Raw genomic sequence first — 16,194 nt, forward strand, 5'->3', positions numbered from 1 at the left:
TTCACCTGGCCAAGTGGCAAGCTTTAATCTGATCTACATTCCATTGAAAACCAGTAAAAAACAAATAAAAACCAGTATGTTTGTCTTCAACAAGCATAAACTTAGCCTAATGATTTAAAGGTGTAGAGACTAAAGAAATCTTGATTGAATGATAAATATAATATTTATTATAGCATTTGCTTCATGCTTCTATTTAGATATGGCAGCTTATTCCCTCCTCATTGGTATCAATGTATTGAAATGTAATTAAACCTCCTAAGAATATGATTTTGAAACAATAGTTCTGGTGAAAGTCAATATTCTCCACGCTTTAGTTTACGGTGTTTTGAAATACCATACCAGTAGCTTGACCTGGCGGAGCATTAGGACCCTGTAATAGGTGTAGCAGGATATCCCTCTGGACTCCGTAGGGAAACAGGACGCATGCGCTCATTTTACTATCAGCACATCTCGATCGCTACAGCACACAGAGTGGGATAAAATGTAACAAAACACATGACAACGTTGTACCTGCTTAAAGGAGCCGTGGTCTGTGTGGTGCCACCAACCAACTCACCGTGTATTCAAAGAAAACCTCCATTGCTTGGATCTTGAACAGAAAATATTCTAAGTGGTTTTATAAAGAAGGAACTGAGAAAGGATTTTAACAAGTGGAGACTGTAGGTTAGTGGTACTCTGGCAGACGCAGAATATATCTATAAAAGGGATTACTCGGCAAAGAAGATGAGAAAAACAATACCTGCAAATTAGGACCAGCTGCTCAGGACTTCTACAGAAGTAGTCCATCGGACAAGAATGGCTTGATTTTTTTTGTGTGAATGATGGGCATATTTTGACAACAGCACTTATGCTTCACGGAAAGAAAAAGAAAGTTTGCTGCGTCTGATTTGGATATTATATTCTGAAACAGGTTTTGTTGTCTATATTGCTATTAGTCTGCGAGACCACCTGTTTGGTGTCGGATATTCACCATGTCCAAAGTGATCCAAAAGAAGAATCACTGGACCACTAAAGTTAACGAGTGCGCGGTTCTCAAAGACGCTCGCGGTGACTTAAATGTGCAATTGCTCGGTGGCGCGGAGAACGGAGAGTTCGCATACATCGGACAAATTAACGATGATATCGTGGTTTACAAAAATGGAAAATTAACAGAGGGGGAGTTGATATTGGAAGTAGAGAACCTCTCGATCTCTGGGTTGCCCCTGTATGATGTACAGACAGTGATAAAGAATTGCATGGGTCCTATCAGATTGAAAACGGTCAGACAAGGTAAGAGATGACACCGAAGCAGCAGCAGAGCGTCCCATAGCGCCTCATTAGTCCACACTGAGTGATGTATGAAAGTGGACGAGGCACTTAAATGTTATGTAATAATGATGTACTGAATAATTTTCCACTTTTCAGAATCCCATTCAAGGTTTTAGTTCTGTCAGATATATACATACTCATAAATTGTGTGTGATCATGTATGTTGAAATGCACTTTTCCTCTTAAAACAACCCCCACATGCCTTACATTCCAGCAGTTAAATAACTTTTATATGATTGGAGTGTACCAAACCGACATTATGGGTCATATTTTGGCTGTCACCTACCCATTAGGCCTAAGGCACTTATTGATAATTAACTACATCCCAACATTTGCTCATACCACAGCAGGAAGATGACAACATTAACAACAGCATACAAACAGAAGCTCTGGCCAGTGTGAACTGTTCATGGTCAACTTGACTCATCCTGGCCATGTAGTTCGACACTAAGCCAATGTGACAGAAACCCAGTGTGTCTGGCAGGCTTGTATGGATGCTCAGAGCAGTGATGTAGTGCCTGTGCCACTCTGGGATCAGACTGATTTTAAAACGTTTCTCTGTGGTTGAAAGAGGGAAGAAATCACAGAGATATCTGAAAATATATATTTTTCCACTTCTATTTGTTCTATACATCCTGAGCACATATGCCTACTTCATTGGCCCAAATCAAGGGCCACTTGATGGGCAACATGTGGACTACCTACTTTCTTGTCAGTTTCCTACAACAAAATCCCAACTCAGCACAGGGTCCATGCCGCATGGTTCTAGTTATGGTTGATGAATCCCCCCTGTCTAGGCTATTTGGAAGAATGTGGCCATCCTGCCCATGTTCATAATGACTTGAGACAATATCAGGAAGCTGGCCAACCAGCTCCCACTCCAGTCCCAGTGTTCCACCAGGCCCATTTCCAGATCCTGTCTGGAGGGATGGAGGAGGGGATGCCATGGCAATACACTCACATGACCACATTCCATTTCAGGTTTTAATTATTCATGCTGTCTAGGAAATGTTCTCCCTAATCAGGCTTAATTGTGAAAATATGTTTGGCAACAAGGGCCATCTGTAGTCTATGTTCAGTTTAAATGTACTAATTTTGCTCAAATGAATGTCTGTCATTTTCACACAGTTGAATGAATGTGAAGGCAAAAGGTGGTGCTGATTAGGCTATTGTCATTCAGGTGGTGAAGTTTTCTGCATCCTCACTCAAGTTCAGGGTATATTTCCTCTACCCTGGTCTACAGGACCAGTCAAAAGTTTGGACACACCTTCCTCTTAATTTTTTAAAAACTATTTTCTACATTGTAGAATAATAGTAAAGACATCAACATTATGAAATAACACATGGAATCATGTAGTAACCAAAAAAGTGTTAAACAAATCAAAATATATTTTATATTTTCAAATAGCCACCCTTTGCTTGATGACAGCTTTGCACACTCTTGGCATTCTCTCAACCAGCTTCACCTGGAATGTTTTTCCAACAGTCTTGAAGGAGTTCCCACATATGCTGAGCACTTGTTGGCTGCTTTTCCTTCACTCTGCCATCCGACTCGTCCCAAACCATCTCAATTGGGTTGAGGTCTGGGGATTGTGGAGGCCAAGTCATCTGATGCAGCTCTCCTTCTTGGTCAAATAGCCCTTACACAGCCTGGAGGTGTGTTGGGTCATTGTCCTGTTGAAAAACAAATGATAGGCCCAAACCAGATGGGATGGCGTATCGCTGCAGAATGCTGTGGTAGTCATGCTGGTTAAGTGTGCCTTGAATTGTAAATAAATCACAGACAGTGTCACCAGCGATGCACCCCCACACCATAACACCACCTCCATGCTTTACGGTGGGAACTACACATGCGGGGATCATCCGTTCACCCACACCGCGTCTTACAAAGACACGGTGGTTTGAACCAGAAATCTCAAATTTGGACTCCAGACCACAGGACACATTTCCATAATGTCCATTTCTCATGTTTCTTGGCCCAAGCAGGTCTCTTCTTTTTCTTTAGTAGTGGTTTCTTTGTAGCATTTTGACCATGAAGGCCTGATTCACACAGTCCCCTCTGAACAGTTGATGTTGAGATGTGTCTGTTACTTGAACTCTGTGAAGCATTTATTTGGGCTGCAAATTCTGAGGCTGGTAACTCTAATGAACTTATCCTCTGCAGCAAAGGTAACTCTGGGTCTTCCATTCCTGTAGCAGTCCTCATGAGAGCCAGTTTTATCATAGCGCTTGGTGGTTTTTGCGACTGCACTTGAAGAAACTTTCAAAGTTCTTGAAATGTTCTGTATTGACTGACCTTCATGTCTTAAAGTAATGATGGACTGTTGTATCTCTTTGCTTATTTGAGCTGTTCTTGCCATAATATGGACTTGGTCTTTTACCAAATAGCCCTATCTTCTGTATATCCCCCCCTACCTTGTCACTACACAACTGATTGGTTCAAACGCATTAACAAATTAACTTTTAAGAAGGCACACCTGTTAATTGAAATGCATTCCAGGTGATTACCTCATGAAAGCTGGTGAGAGAATGCCAAGAGAGTGCAAAGCTGTCATCAAGGCAACGGGTGGCTATTTGAAGAATCTGAAATATAAAATATATTTTGATTTGTTTAACACTTTCTATGATTCCATATGTGTTATTTCATAGTTTTGAAGTCTTCACTATATTATTCTAAAATGTAAAACATTTTTTAAATAAAGAAAAACCCTTGAATGAGTATGTTTGTCAACTCCCACACACACACACACACACACACACACACACACACACACACACACACACACACACACACACAGGCTTTAACATGGAAGTGGATTAGTGTACCTTAAGGCTCCCAGAGTTAATGGACCCATGTGTTATTTAGCATGTCCTTGTGTGTGTTTGCTGTGGGATCAGTGTATGGCGCTCCATGGGGCTGGGCCGACCAGACCAGGCAGCATGAAAAACAGCATCAAGGTCAGGGGTCAGTGAGGAGGTATTTAGTGTCTGGATCACATCAGAGCACAGCATAACTCTATGTGACGCTGTTAATCCCCTCCTCACTACTACTACTACTACTGGGTTGACTGAGTCAGTTATTCAGCCATGGATCAGTCCGAAGGAAAGGCAAAGCCAAACTCAGTTAATTTACAGTGGCATTCAAGTTTTTTAAAGTTTTGCCAGCATGATGTGTGGCTAGCCTGATATACGTTGCAGGCTCAGCAGATTTAAACTCGGTTGTAAATCCAAAAGGCAGAAGTTTTCCTTTTTTTATGTGGTGGGAGTATAGCTAGCTGGTCCTGTGGCTCAGATTTATAGCGGTGTAGGTGGTAGGTCGAGAATCTCTCTCTTTCAGTGGTGTGTATTCATGGATGCCAAGGGAAGTCAGGCTTCCCGAAATAATTTACCAAGAACAAAGATATACACATTATAATTTTTCGTCTCTGTGTTTCATAATTTTCCTTCAATTCGCAAGAGGCTGAATGTACACTATATATACAAAAGTATGTGGACACCCCTTAAAATTAGTGGATTTGGCTATTTCAGCCACACCCATTGCTGACAGGTGTATAAAATCGAGCACACAGCCATGCAATCTCTATAGACAAACATTGGCAGTAGAATGGCTCGTACTGAAGTGCTCAGCCACCTTTCCAACAAGTCAGTTCGTCAAATTTCTGCCCTACTATAGCTGCCCCGGTCAACTGTAAGTGCTGTTATTGTGAAGTGGAAACATCTAGGAGCAACAACGGCTCAGCCGTGAAGTGGTAGGCCCCACAAGCTCACAGTACGGGGCCGCCCACTGCTAAAGGGCGTAATGCGTAAATATTGTCTGTCCTCGGTTGCAACACTCACTACCAAGTTCCAAACTGCCTCTGGAACTGTTCGTCGGGAGCTTCATGAAATGGGGTTTCCATGGCCGAGCAGCCGCACACAAGCCTAAGATCACCATGCTCAATGCCAAGCGTTGGCTGGAGTGGTGTAAAGCTCGACGCCATTGGAAACGCGTTCTCTGTGTGAATCATGCTTCACTATCTGGCAGACCGACGGACAAATCTGGGTTTGGCGGATGCCAGGAGAACGCTACCTGCCCGAATGCATAGTGCCAAGAGGAATAGTGGTCTAGGGCTAGGCCCCTTTAGTTCCAGTGAAGGAAAATCTTAACGCTACAGCATACAATGACATTCTAGACGATTCTGTGCTTCCAACTTTGTGGAAACAGTTTGGGGAAAGCCCTTTCCTGTTTCAGCATGACAATGCCCCCGTGCACAAAGCGAGGTCCATACAGAAATGGTTTGTCGAGATCGGTGTGGAAGAACTTGACTGGCCTGCACAGAGCCCTGACCTCAACCCCATTGATGCGCTTGTGGCTGAATGGAAGCATGTCCCGACATCAATGTTCCAACATCTAGTGGAACGCCTTCCTAGATGAGTGGAGGCTGTTATATCAGCAAAGGGGGATCCAACTCCATATTAATGCCCATGATTTTGGATTGAGATGTTCGATGAGCATGTGACCACATACTTTTGGTCATGTAGTGTATCTCACCTGAGAAAGTATCCGAGCGAGCGAACAGTGCCCTTCTGTCTCTCTATGTGTAGCCTATCTATCTGATGCTGTCTGGTCAAAAATAGTATGACATTGTTGCCGCCCATAGCATTGAATGCAAGGGAAGCCAGCAAGCATTTGGCCTCCCTTGCAAAAAAAAAGTATAAAATAATAGCCAATCAGCGTTGAGCTAAACTAAGCGAGCCCAACTGTGAATGGTCCTGGTGCATCAAAACAAGTGTCAAGGGAAGCCAGTTTGGATTTGGCTTCACACCAATCACATCAAAAGCAAAACGTCAGTAGCTACATTTTCATCCAATTGGCGACAGATTTTCATGTGAATATTCTAAAATCTGCATAAAAGCAATGTGTGCATTTTCCCACCAGAGATGTTTCTATCAAATTGACTTGTTGCAGATAAAAGGCTGTGCGTGATGACGTAGTGCACATAAAAATACATTTTGCGGTTAAAGTCTCATGTAACAAATAAAGGAATACAAGTTAAATGGGTTTCCATCGCATTTTCAACTCTACTAATGGTTTTCTAACAAAACGAAATGCATTATATAGCGAGTGTGCCCACTCTGGTATTGACACGTGCACTCTAGCCAACCGCGCTATCTGCGCGCTGTTGGCTAGAGCACACGTGTAGCCTATTGGAGCTTTCCTAAATTAGCCATGGATGGAGATAGGGATTTGGACTTGGTTTTACTTAATTCTCCGTACTGGCCAATGATTATTAAGGCGAATTCTGATCCAACCATTAATTCATACATTGTGCCCCTGGCCTGAGAGGATGGAAGTTCAATATGTAGCTACATGTACTAGGCTAATGTTAACTAGTTGGCTCATCATTGCCCAGGAAAGTAAGTTAGGCTAGTTAGCAACCATTTTAGCCAGGTAGCCTACCACACACAATCACAAACATGGACAGCAACATCATATTTAGCTTACGTTGATTGGACTAAATTGTTTTTGGAATCTTTTAGTTGTCACTGTATTAGACTAAGCATAGGTGATTTGATTATGTTGAAATGGTGGAATAGTGGAGGCAGCTCCTGTTTTCTTTGCGACGCAATTATCACAACACAGGTTGTAATTTGGCTTTTTTATTCGGGCTTGGCTTCCCCAGTGATTTTTACCTACGCACCACTACTGCTCTCCTGTCTTTGCATGTGGAAGCATTTATTTCTTCTTCCTTTGTGTGAACCCCCACAGCCCCCATCTTTGTATTCCCTGACAGCAGTGGACCAGCTCAACTTCCCCTACACAATGTGTTCAGACACGATCTCTGGGTTTAATATACCCGTGTTAGTTACCAAGGAAGTGGGCAAACAGTGAATGGGGTCTCAGCTGTGCTCCAGGCTCTTTTTGCCTGCCTGTCTGGATGGATGGAAGGTAATGTACCCTTCAGATTCATTCTAATTGTGAACCCATGATGTTTAGAACTCCTGTCAACAGTCTCTTCTCCAATCCTCGTCCCCCTTTCCTTCTCTTGATTTCCTGTCAGACGATGAAGTCGCACACGTCTCGTTGAGATTTAGAGCGCCTAGATATTTCTTCCAGTTCTCAGTCTTAGCTTCCCATCTCTTTAACACATTCCAAGCAGTGGATCATTTGACAAATCTACTCATAAGGCCTCTGCTTATTCCCACATTGTCAATGTGGCTGTCATATTAGCATAATCCCATATCTGGGAGGTGTTTCTCAGTCACAGTCGTGTGCAGTACAACAGTGTATATGGCGTCTAATGGCTGAGGGGTTTGGGTGAGCTTACTGTGAAGCCTTTGACTGCTATGGTAAGTTTGATTAAATCCATCCCCGTTGCAGTGACATCAGAAGGGAATTGCATTCCACAGTCATTCTGCAATCCCACACAGTGTTCATCAGACGGTTCAGTTGATCATTATACAAAGTTGTGTTCTTCACATCCAACTCATGCAGGAATCTGATCATCAGCCTGGAGCTGAGCAGGGCAGAGGGTGACGCATGCTGACGTGGCAAAGCCCTCTGTCAGTTTTGCTGTTGTTTACGCAAATTAGACGCAGTATCGCTCCAACGAGCATACTGCTACCAGGAAGTCAATTTATATGAGCGGAGGTTGATGTTAATAGTCTTGGCAGCATGGAAGTCAAGAATTTTCCATGTTCAAGTGAAATGCTAATGATCAGGAGCCCATACCCTCACATATACATTCTCTCAGCTATTGTTATTCAATATGAAAACATAGCTTTGGAATCTAAAATATTAATTTGCTTTGATAATTTTTACTTGCATTTAGTCAATCTAGCCTCAGTTCTCTGGAGATGCCTTTTTCTTTACCTTTTTAATTACGCTAAGACCAGACCAGTGCCCTGGGGTCCGATTACACATCTCATTAGCTTCTGCTGGTGCAACCCCCACCCCATCTTTCTCACACACACACATTTCTTGGGGATTTGAGGACAGGCTGTCCTGATTAAGAGGATTATATAGACATGGTTGTGTTTTCCACAATAGCCAGCAGACTGCACACACACACACATACTCTGGGGTCGTGTGTTTGGTCTGGAAGCCCAAGGCATGGCATACACACCAGAGGAATCACCAGGGCACTGCTCTAGCATGCTGTCCCATTCTTCTTCATCCACCGTCTCAATCTTTTCTCTTCTCTCTCCTGCATTAGCAGGCTCTCAGAGCACATTTGACATTTAATCACCACCCAAATGTCATTAATTAATTATAATTGTTATTCATTTAGACCCTCATCAGTCAATATTAATTACCTAGAGAAACATGAATATCTAATGCTCCAAAATGGTGGTGTTTAACAACAGGGGGTCATCATCTGTGCAGGTGGGCTAAATCTACAGTGCATTCGTAAAGTATTCAGACCGTTGACTTTTTCCACATTTTGTTACGTTACATCCTTATTCTAAAATTGATTTAAAAAAATGTTTTACTAATCAATATACACACAATACCCCACAATGACAAAGTGAAAACAGGTGTCTAGATATTTTTGCAAATGTATTAAAAATATAAAACAGAAATACCTTATTTACATAAGTATTCAAACCCTTTGCTATGAGACTCGAAATTGAGCTCCGGTGCAACCTGTTTCCATTGATCATCCTTGAGATGTTTCCACAACTTGATTGGAGTCCACCTGTGGTAAATTCAATTGATTAGACATGATTTGGAAAGGCACACACCTGTCTATATAAGTTGCCACAGTTGACAGTGCATGTCAGAGCAAAAACCCAACCATGAGGTCGAAGGAATTGTCCGTAGAGCTCTGAGACAGGATTGTGTCGAGGAACAGATCTGGGGAAGGGTACTAAAAAATGTCTGCAGCATTGAAGGTCCACAATAACACAGTGGCCTCCATCATTCTTAAATGGAAGAAGTATGGAACCATCAAGACTCTTCCTAGAGCTCGCCGCCCGGCCAAACTGAGCAATCGGGGGAGAAGGGCCTTGGTCATGGAGTTGACCAAGAGTCCGATGGTCACTCTGACAGAGCACCAGAGTTCCTCAGTGGAGATGGGAGAACCTTCCAGAGTGACAATCATCTCTGCAGCACTCCACCAATCAGGCCTTTATGGTAGAGTGGCCAGACGGACGCCACTCCTCAGTTAAAGGCACATGACAGCCCGCTTGGAGTTTGCCAAAAGGCACCTAAAGGATTCTCAGACCATGAGAAACAAGATTCTCTGGTCTGACGAAACCAAGATTAACTCTTTGACCTGAATGCCAAGCGCCACATCTGGAGGAAACCTGGCACCATCCCTACGGTAAAGCATGTTGGTGGCAGCATCATGCTGTGGGGATGTTTTTCAGCAGCAGGCACTGGGAGACTAGTCCGGATCGAGGGAAAGATGAACGGAGCAAAGTACAGAGAGATCCTTGATGAAAACCTGCTCCAGAGCGCTCAGGACCTCAGACTGGACAATGACCCTAAGTACACAGCCAAGACAACACAGGAGTGGCTTTGAGACAAGTCTCTGAATGTCCTTGAGTGGCCCAGCCAGAGCCGGACTTGAACCCGATCGAACATCTCTGGAGAGACCTGAAAATAGCTGTGCAGCGAAGCTCCCCATCCAACCTGACAGAGATTGAGAGGATCTGCAGAGAAGAATGGGAGAAACTCCCCAAATAAATGTGTGCCAAGCTTGTAGCGTCATACCCAAGGGTCTGAATACTAATGTAAATGTGATATTTTTTAATTAAAAAAAAATTCTGAACCTGATTTTGCTTTGTCATTATGGGGTATTGTGTATAGATTGATGAGGAAAAAATAACAATTTCATCCATTTTAGAATAAGGCTGTAACGTAACAACGTGGAAAGTGTGAAGGGGTCTGAATACTTTCCAAATGCACTGTATATGCTCAGCAATAGCATATAATACATGCTCAGCAATATGTGGTGGTAGTATGCTGCCAAATGCCATAGCCATGGTGATATACAGTACAGTGCAGTATGTTTCTCACTAGTAGACCTTTAAACATGTCCTGTCCTGGTCCCTTCATCCACACCCAGGGCCTGCTGGGCACAGAGATTAGAACCAGACTCAGCACTTCATCAACACGTTCATAATGACTCCTAGTTCAGACTACACACACTGGTGTTGCACTGGTGGACCCCTGTAGACACACGCTGGTCCACTCTTTCACATCATCAACATGGTAGCCCACTGGCGCAATGCTCTGTGTGTGTGTGTGTGTGTGTGTGTCTCTGTGTGTGTTCATACTGTTCACGGTTCTCCCAATGGCAGCAATCTGCATAAACTTTTTAGAAAGCTCTGTTCTTCTGTCCTTCCTAGCATGGCCAGATAGTTAGTTAGCAGCAGCTCCATAGTGCTGTGATCTGATTGGCAGTGATGGTGGACGTCTGTTTCCGTGACAACTCCCAATGGGAGCGGAGTAGTGGAAGAGCGGTGCAGATGCCGGAGGCATCCCCAATGTGACGTGCTGTTCACTCTGTCCTCATCGATCAATCGCTCCTCTCCTCCCTCAGCCAGGCACGCCAGGAAAACAGTCCCCCTCCACAATTTGCCCCATGCTCTGTAATGGCGTGGGCGGGCCAGCCAGTACATGCCCCCCACACACAGGCATACACATCTCCTTTCTAACATAGTTTTTGGTACCATTGGCTATGAATGTTTCCTCAGGGTCCTTTTCCATCTGCCTAAAAAACATATTGAATTAGGTGAAACATTGCCTTACTTGGAGTCTCTGTTCTGTTCTCCCTAAGAGAACAGGGGCCCCCTCCCCTCCCTCACAGTACAGTACCTCACCCTACACACACCCATATGGAAACCCTACACACACCCCTATGGAAACGCTATGGAAACAATGATGTTAGGACTATGTCAAGGAGTTAATTTCCATGCCTTTATTTATGCTCTTAGTTTCTCCCTGACTAACCAGCAGAGAGACTGAAAAGCTGAACTTAACAAACTGTGTGAAGCGGAGGCTTGTGACCAATCGCAGGCTATTCTGAACCCTTTAATATGGGGATTTGTTTTTAGCTGTGTGTTAGTTAAAACGATAACGCACAGAGTGGTGATATGTTGGCTCGCTCTGGAATTGCATAATCACTTTAAAAATTGCCACACTGCCAACATCGAACTCTTTGAGTGTTCAGATCCACGTGCATGACACACACACACACACACACACACACACACACACACACACACACACACACACCACTGCTCTAACTCTGCAGTGGAATGCTTTATTTATGTATTGGAGGACGTAGTGTTGTACTACAATAGCAGATTTTCCATGGCAAAAAAAGAAAACAACACGAATTTGACTAAACTCTATGGTCCTATAAAAACCTACTTTAAGTAAAATTGTGGGTGCTATATCTTGCAAAATAAACAAATGTGACTAGGTGACAACATAATGCTGTTTGTTTCTAACATTAGGACTGTTTTCCTCAAACTACAGGTCTCTGCTCTGTCAGCCACAGGTTTTTACAGGGACTTGCCTATTTTAATGTTGTCCTTAGGTTTGGTTTTGCTTCTCATGGTGTGGATTAGTGATGAGACTACTGCTACACTGTGTCTGCTAGCAGTAATTGTGATGGAGAAGGCATAGCAAACTGATTATCCACATCTTTGCCTCGTTCGTCTTAAAGGGATACTGCGAGATTCTGGCAATTAAGTTGTTTTTCTACTTAATATTAAATTATGCCATTTAGCAGACGCTTTTATCCAAAGCGACTTACAGTCTTGTGTGCATACATTTTTACATATGGGTGGTCCCGGGGATCGAACCCACTACCATGGCGTTACAAGCTCCATGCTCTACCAATTGAGCTACAGAGGACCACTACTTAACCAGAGTCGGACGAACTCTTGGATACCATTTGTATGTCTGTGTGTGTAGGAATGACTGGAAGTCTACAGGTACAGTAACATATGCTAGAGTTAGATTTTCATACCTTCATAACGACCTTGTGCCATACCGGGTTGTTCGGTAATACCTGCACTGAACACAAGGGGCTCTATTTTCAAACCCCACTGAGCCTTTGTAATCGAAAGGTTGGCAATGCTTACAAGTACATGTAAAATCCTATAGACAATGCTAACTAACGCATTGCAAACATTTTATAGTCTCTGACCTATTTTCAGGACAGACATCCCAGCTCATGAAGTTATACAGTAACTAAAGCTAGATAGCTAACTAGCTACTAAATTAGAAACCAAATGCGCAACTGCAGAGCATTTAGCACATTTTAGACAGGTAACTTAATAATTATAAGATCTAGCTGGCAAACATTTAGTTGTGAATTCCATATTGTAACTACACTATACAGTATATACAAAAGTGTGTGGACACCCCTTCAAATGAGTGGATTCGGCTATTTCAGCCACACCCGTTGATGACAGGTGTATAAAAACAAGCACATAGCCATGCAATCTCAATAGACAAACATTGGCAGTAGAGTGGCCTTACTGAAGAGCTCAGTGACTTTCAACGTGGCACTGTCATAGGATGCCACCTTTCCAACAAGTCAGTTTGTCAAATTTCTGCCCTGCTAGAGCTGCCCCAGTCAACTGTAAGTGCTGTTATTGTGAAGTGGAAATGTCAAGGAGCAACAACGGCTCAGCCGTGAAGTGGTAGGCCACACAAGTTCACAGTTTGATGGCGGAAGAATAATGTTCTGGTGGGCTGTTTTTCATGGTTCGGGCTAGACCCCTTAAGTTCCAGTGAAGGGAAATCTAAACGCTACAACATACAATGACATTCTAAATAAATTGAATTGTAAGTAAATCACAGACAGTGTCACCAGCAAAGCACCCCCACACCATAACACCTCCTCCTCCATGCTTTACGGTAGGAACTACACATGCGGAGATCATCCATTCACCCATACCGCGTCTCACAAAGACACAGCGGTTTGAACCGGAAATCTCAAATTTGGACTCCAGACCAAATGACAAATTTCCACCGGTCTAATGTCCATTGCTTGTGTTTCTTGGCCCAAGCAGGTCTCTTCATCTTATTGGTGTCCTTTTAGTAGTGGTTTCTTTGCAGCAATTCGACTATGAATGCCTGATTCACACAGTCCCCTCTGAACAGTTGATGCTGAGATGTGTCTGTTACTTGAACTCTGTGAAGCATTTATTTGGGCTGCAATTTCTGGGGCTGTTAACGCTAATGAACTTATCCTCTGCAGCAGAGGTAACTCTGGGTCTTCCTTTCCTGTGGCGGTCCTCATAAGAGCCAGTTTTATCATAGTGCTTGATGGTTTTTGCGACTGCACTTGAAGAAATGTTCAAAGTTCTTGAAATGTTCTGTATTGACTGACCTTCATGTCTTAAAGTAATGATGGACTGTCGTTTCTCTTTGTATATTTGAGCTGTTCTTGCCATAATATGGACTTGTTCTTTTACCAAATAGCCCTATCTTCTGTAAACCCCCCCTACCTTGTCACAACACAACTGATTGGCTCAAATGCATTAAGATGGAAATAAATTCCACAAATTAATTTTTAAGAAGGCACACCTGTTAATTGAAATGCATTCCAGGTGACTACCTCATGAAGCTGGTTGAGAGAATGCCAAGAGTGTGCAAAGCTGTCATCAAGGCAAAGGGTGGCTATTTGAAGAATCTAAAATCTAAAATATATTTTGTAACACTTTTTTGGGTCACTACATGATTCCATATGTGTTATTTCATAGTTTTGATGTCTTCACTATTATTCTACAATGTAGAAAATAGTAAAAATAAAAACTATTTTGAGTGGTACTGTGTGTATATACTAAAAATATATATAAATGCAACAATTTCAAAGATTTTGCTGAGTTACAGTTCATATAAATCAAATCAATTCAAATTGTATTTGTCACATACACGTGTTTAGCAGATATTATAGCGGGTGTAGCGAAATGCTTGTGCTTCTAGCTCCGACAGTGCAGTAATATCTACCAATTTCACAACATATACCCAATATACACAAAAAAGTAAAGAATGGGATTGAAGAATATATACATAGCAGTGACAGAGCGGCATGGAGTAAGATACAGAAGAATATTATAGAATATAATGCAGTATATACATATGAGATGAGTAGTGCAAGATATCTAAACATTATTAAAGTGACTAGTGTTCCATTCCTTAAAGTGGCCAGTGATTTCAATAGGCAGCAGCAGCCTCTAATGTGCTAGTGATGGCTATTTAACAGTCTGATGGCCTTGAGATATAAGCTGTTTTTCATTCTCTCGGTCCCAGCTTTGATGCACCTGTACTGACCTCACCTTATGGATGATAGCGGGGTGAACAAGCAGTGGCATTGGGTGCTGTATGTGTCTTGGAGGGCGGGTAATTTGCCCCATGTAATGCGTTCGGCAGACCGCACCACCCTCTGGAGAGCCCTGCGGTTGTGGGCGGTGCAGTTGCCGTACCAGGCGGTGATACAGCCCGACAGGATGCTCTCAATTGTGCATCTGTAAATGTTTGTGAGGGTTTTAGGTGATAAGCCACATTTTTTTTCAGCCTCCTGAGGTTGAAGAGGCTCTGTTACGCCTTTTTCACCACACTGTCTGCGTGGGTGGACCATTTCAATTTGTCGGTGATGTGTACGCCAAGGAACTTGAAGCTTTCCACCTTCTCCACTGCGGTCCCGTCGATGTGGATAGGGGCGTGCTCCCTCTGCTGTTTCCTGAAGTCCACGATATCTCCTTTGTTTTATTGATGTTGAGTGAGAGGTTATTTTCCTGGCACCACACTCCCAGAGCCCTCACCACCTCCCTGTAGGCGGTCTCGTCATTGTTAGTAATCAAGCCTACTACTGTTGTGTCGTCTGCAAACTTGATGATTGAGTTGGAGGCGTGCTTGGCCACGCAGTCATGGGTGAACAGGGAGTACAGGAGGGGGCTGAGCACGCATCCTTGTGGGGCCCCAGTGTTGAGGATCAGCGAAGTGGAGATGTTCTTTCCTACCTTCACCACCTGGGGGCGGCCCGTCAGGAAGTCCAGGACCCAGTTGCACAGGGTGGGGTTCAGACCCAGGGCCTCGAGCTTAATGATGAGCTTGGAGGGTACTATGGTGTTGAATGCTGAGCTATAGACAAATAACAGCATTCTTACATAGGTATTCCTATTTTCCAGATGGGATAGGGCAGTGTGCAGTGTGATGGCAATTGCAACGTCTGTGGATCTATTGGGGCGGTAAGCAAATTGAAGTGGGTCTAGGGTGACAGGTAATGTAGAGGTGATATGATCCTTGACTAGTCTCTCAAAGCACTTCATGATGACAGAGGTGAGTGCTACAGGGCGATTAGTCATTTAGTTCAGTTACCTTTGCTTTCTTGAGTACAGGAACAATGGTGGCCCTCTTGAAGCATGTGGGAACAGCAGACTGTGAAAGGGAGAGATTGAATATGTCCATGAACACACCAGCCAGCTGGTCTGCGCATGCTCTGAGGACGCGGCTATGAATGCTGTCTGGGCTGGCAGCCTTGCGGGGGTTAACATGCTTAAATGTCTTAATCACGTCAGCCATGGAGAAGGAGAGGCCACAGTCCTTGGTAGTGGGCCTTGTCAGTGGCATTGTGTTCTCCTCAAAGCAGGCGAAGAAGGTGTTTAGCTTGTCTGGAAGCGAGACGTCGGTGTTGGCGACGTGGCTGGTTTTCTTTTTGTAGTCCGTGATTGTCTGTAGTCCCTGCCACATGTCTCGTGTCTGAGCCGTTGAATTGCGACTCCACTTTGTCTTTATACTGATGTTTTGCCAGTTTAATTGCCTTGTGGAGTGAGTTTGTATTCTGCCATATTCCCAGTCACCTTGCCATGGTTGAATGCGGTGGTTTGCGCTTTCAGATTTGCGCAAATGCTGCCGTCTATCCATGGTTTCTGGTT

The 16,194-nt window shown here is 43.5% G+C and overlaps 1 protein-coding gene across 8 annotated transcripts in view; it reads left to right on the plus strand.

Moving 5' to 3' along the window:
* Positions 1–490: 490 nt before the first annotated feature.
* Positions 491–16,194, plus strand: part of magi1b (membrane associated guanylate kinase, WW and PDZ domain containing 1b) — a 220,745-nt gene continuing 205,041 nt past the window's right edge. For all 8 annotated transcript variants that reach the window (XM_045223672.1, XM_045223677.1, XM_045223673.1 and 5 more), the window contains exon 1: positions 491–1,269. In XM_045223672.1, the coding sequence (XP_045079607.1) occupies positions 972–1,269 (298 nt within the window). In that variant the 5' untranslated portion in view covers positions 491–971. The remainder of the gene's footprint in view (positions 1,270–16,194) is intronic.

This window comes from Coregonus clupeaformis, chromosome 12 (genome assembly GCF_020615455.1).
Source record: "Coregonus clupeaformis isolate EN_2021a chromosome 12, ASM2061545v1, whole genome shotgun sequence".
Lineage (NCBI taxonomy): Eukaryota > Metazoa > Chordata > Actinopteri > Salmoniformes > Salmonidae > Coregonus > Coregonus clupeaformis.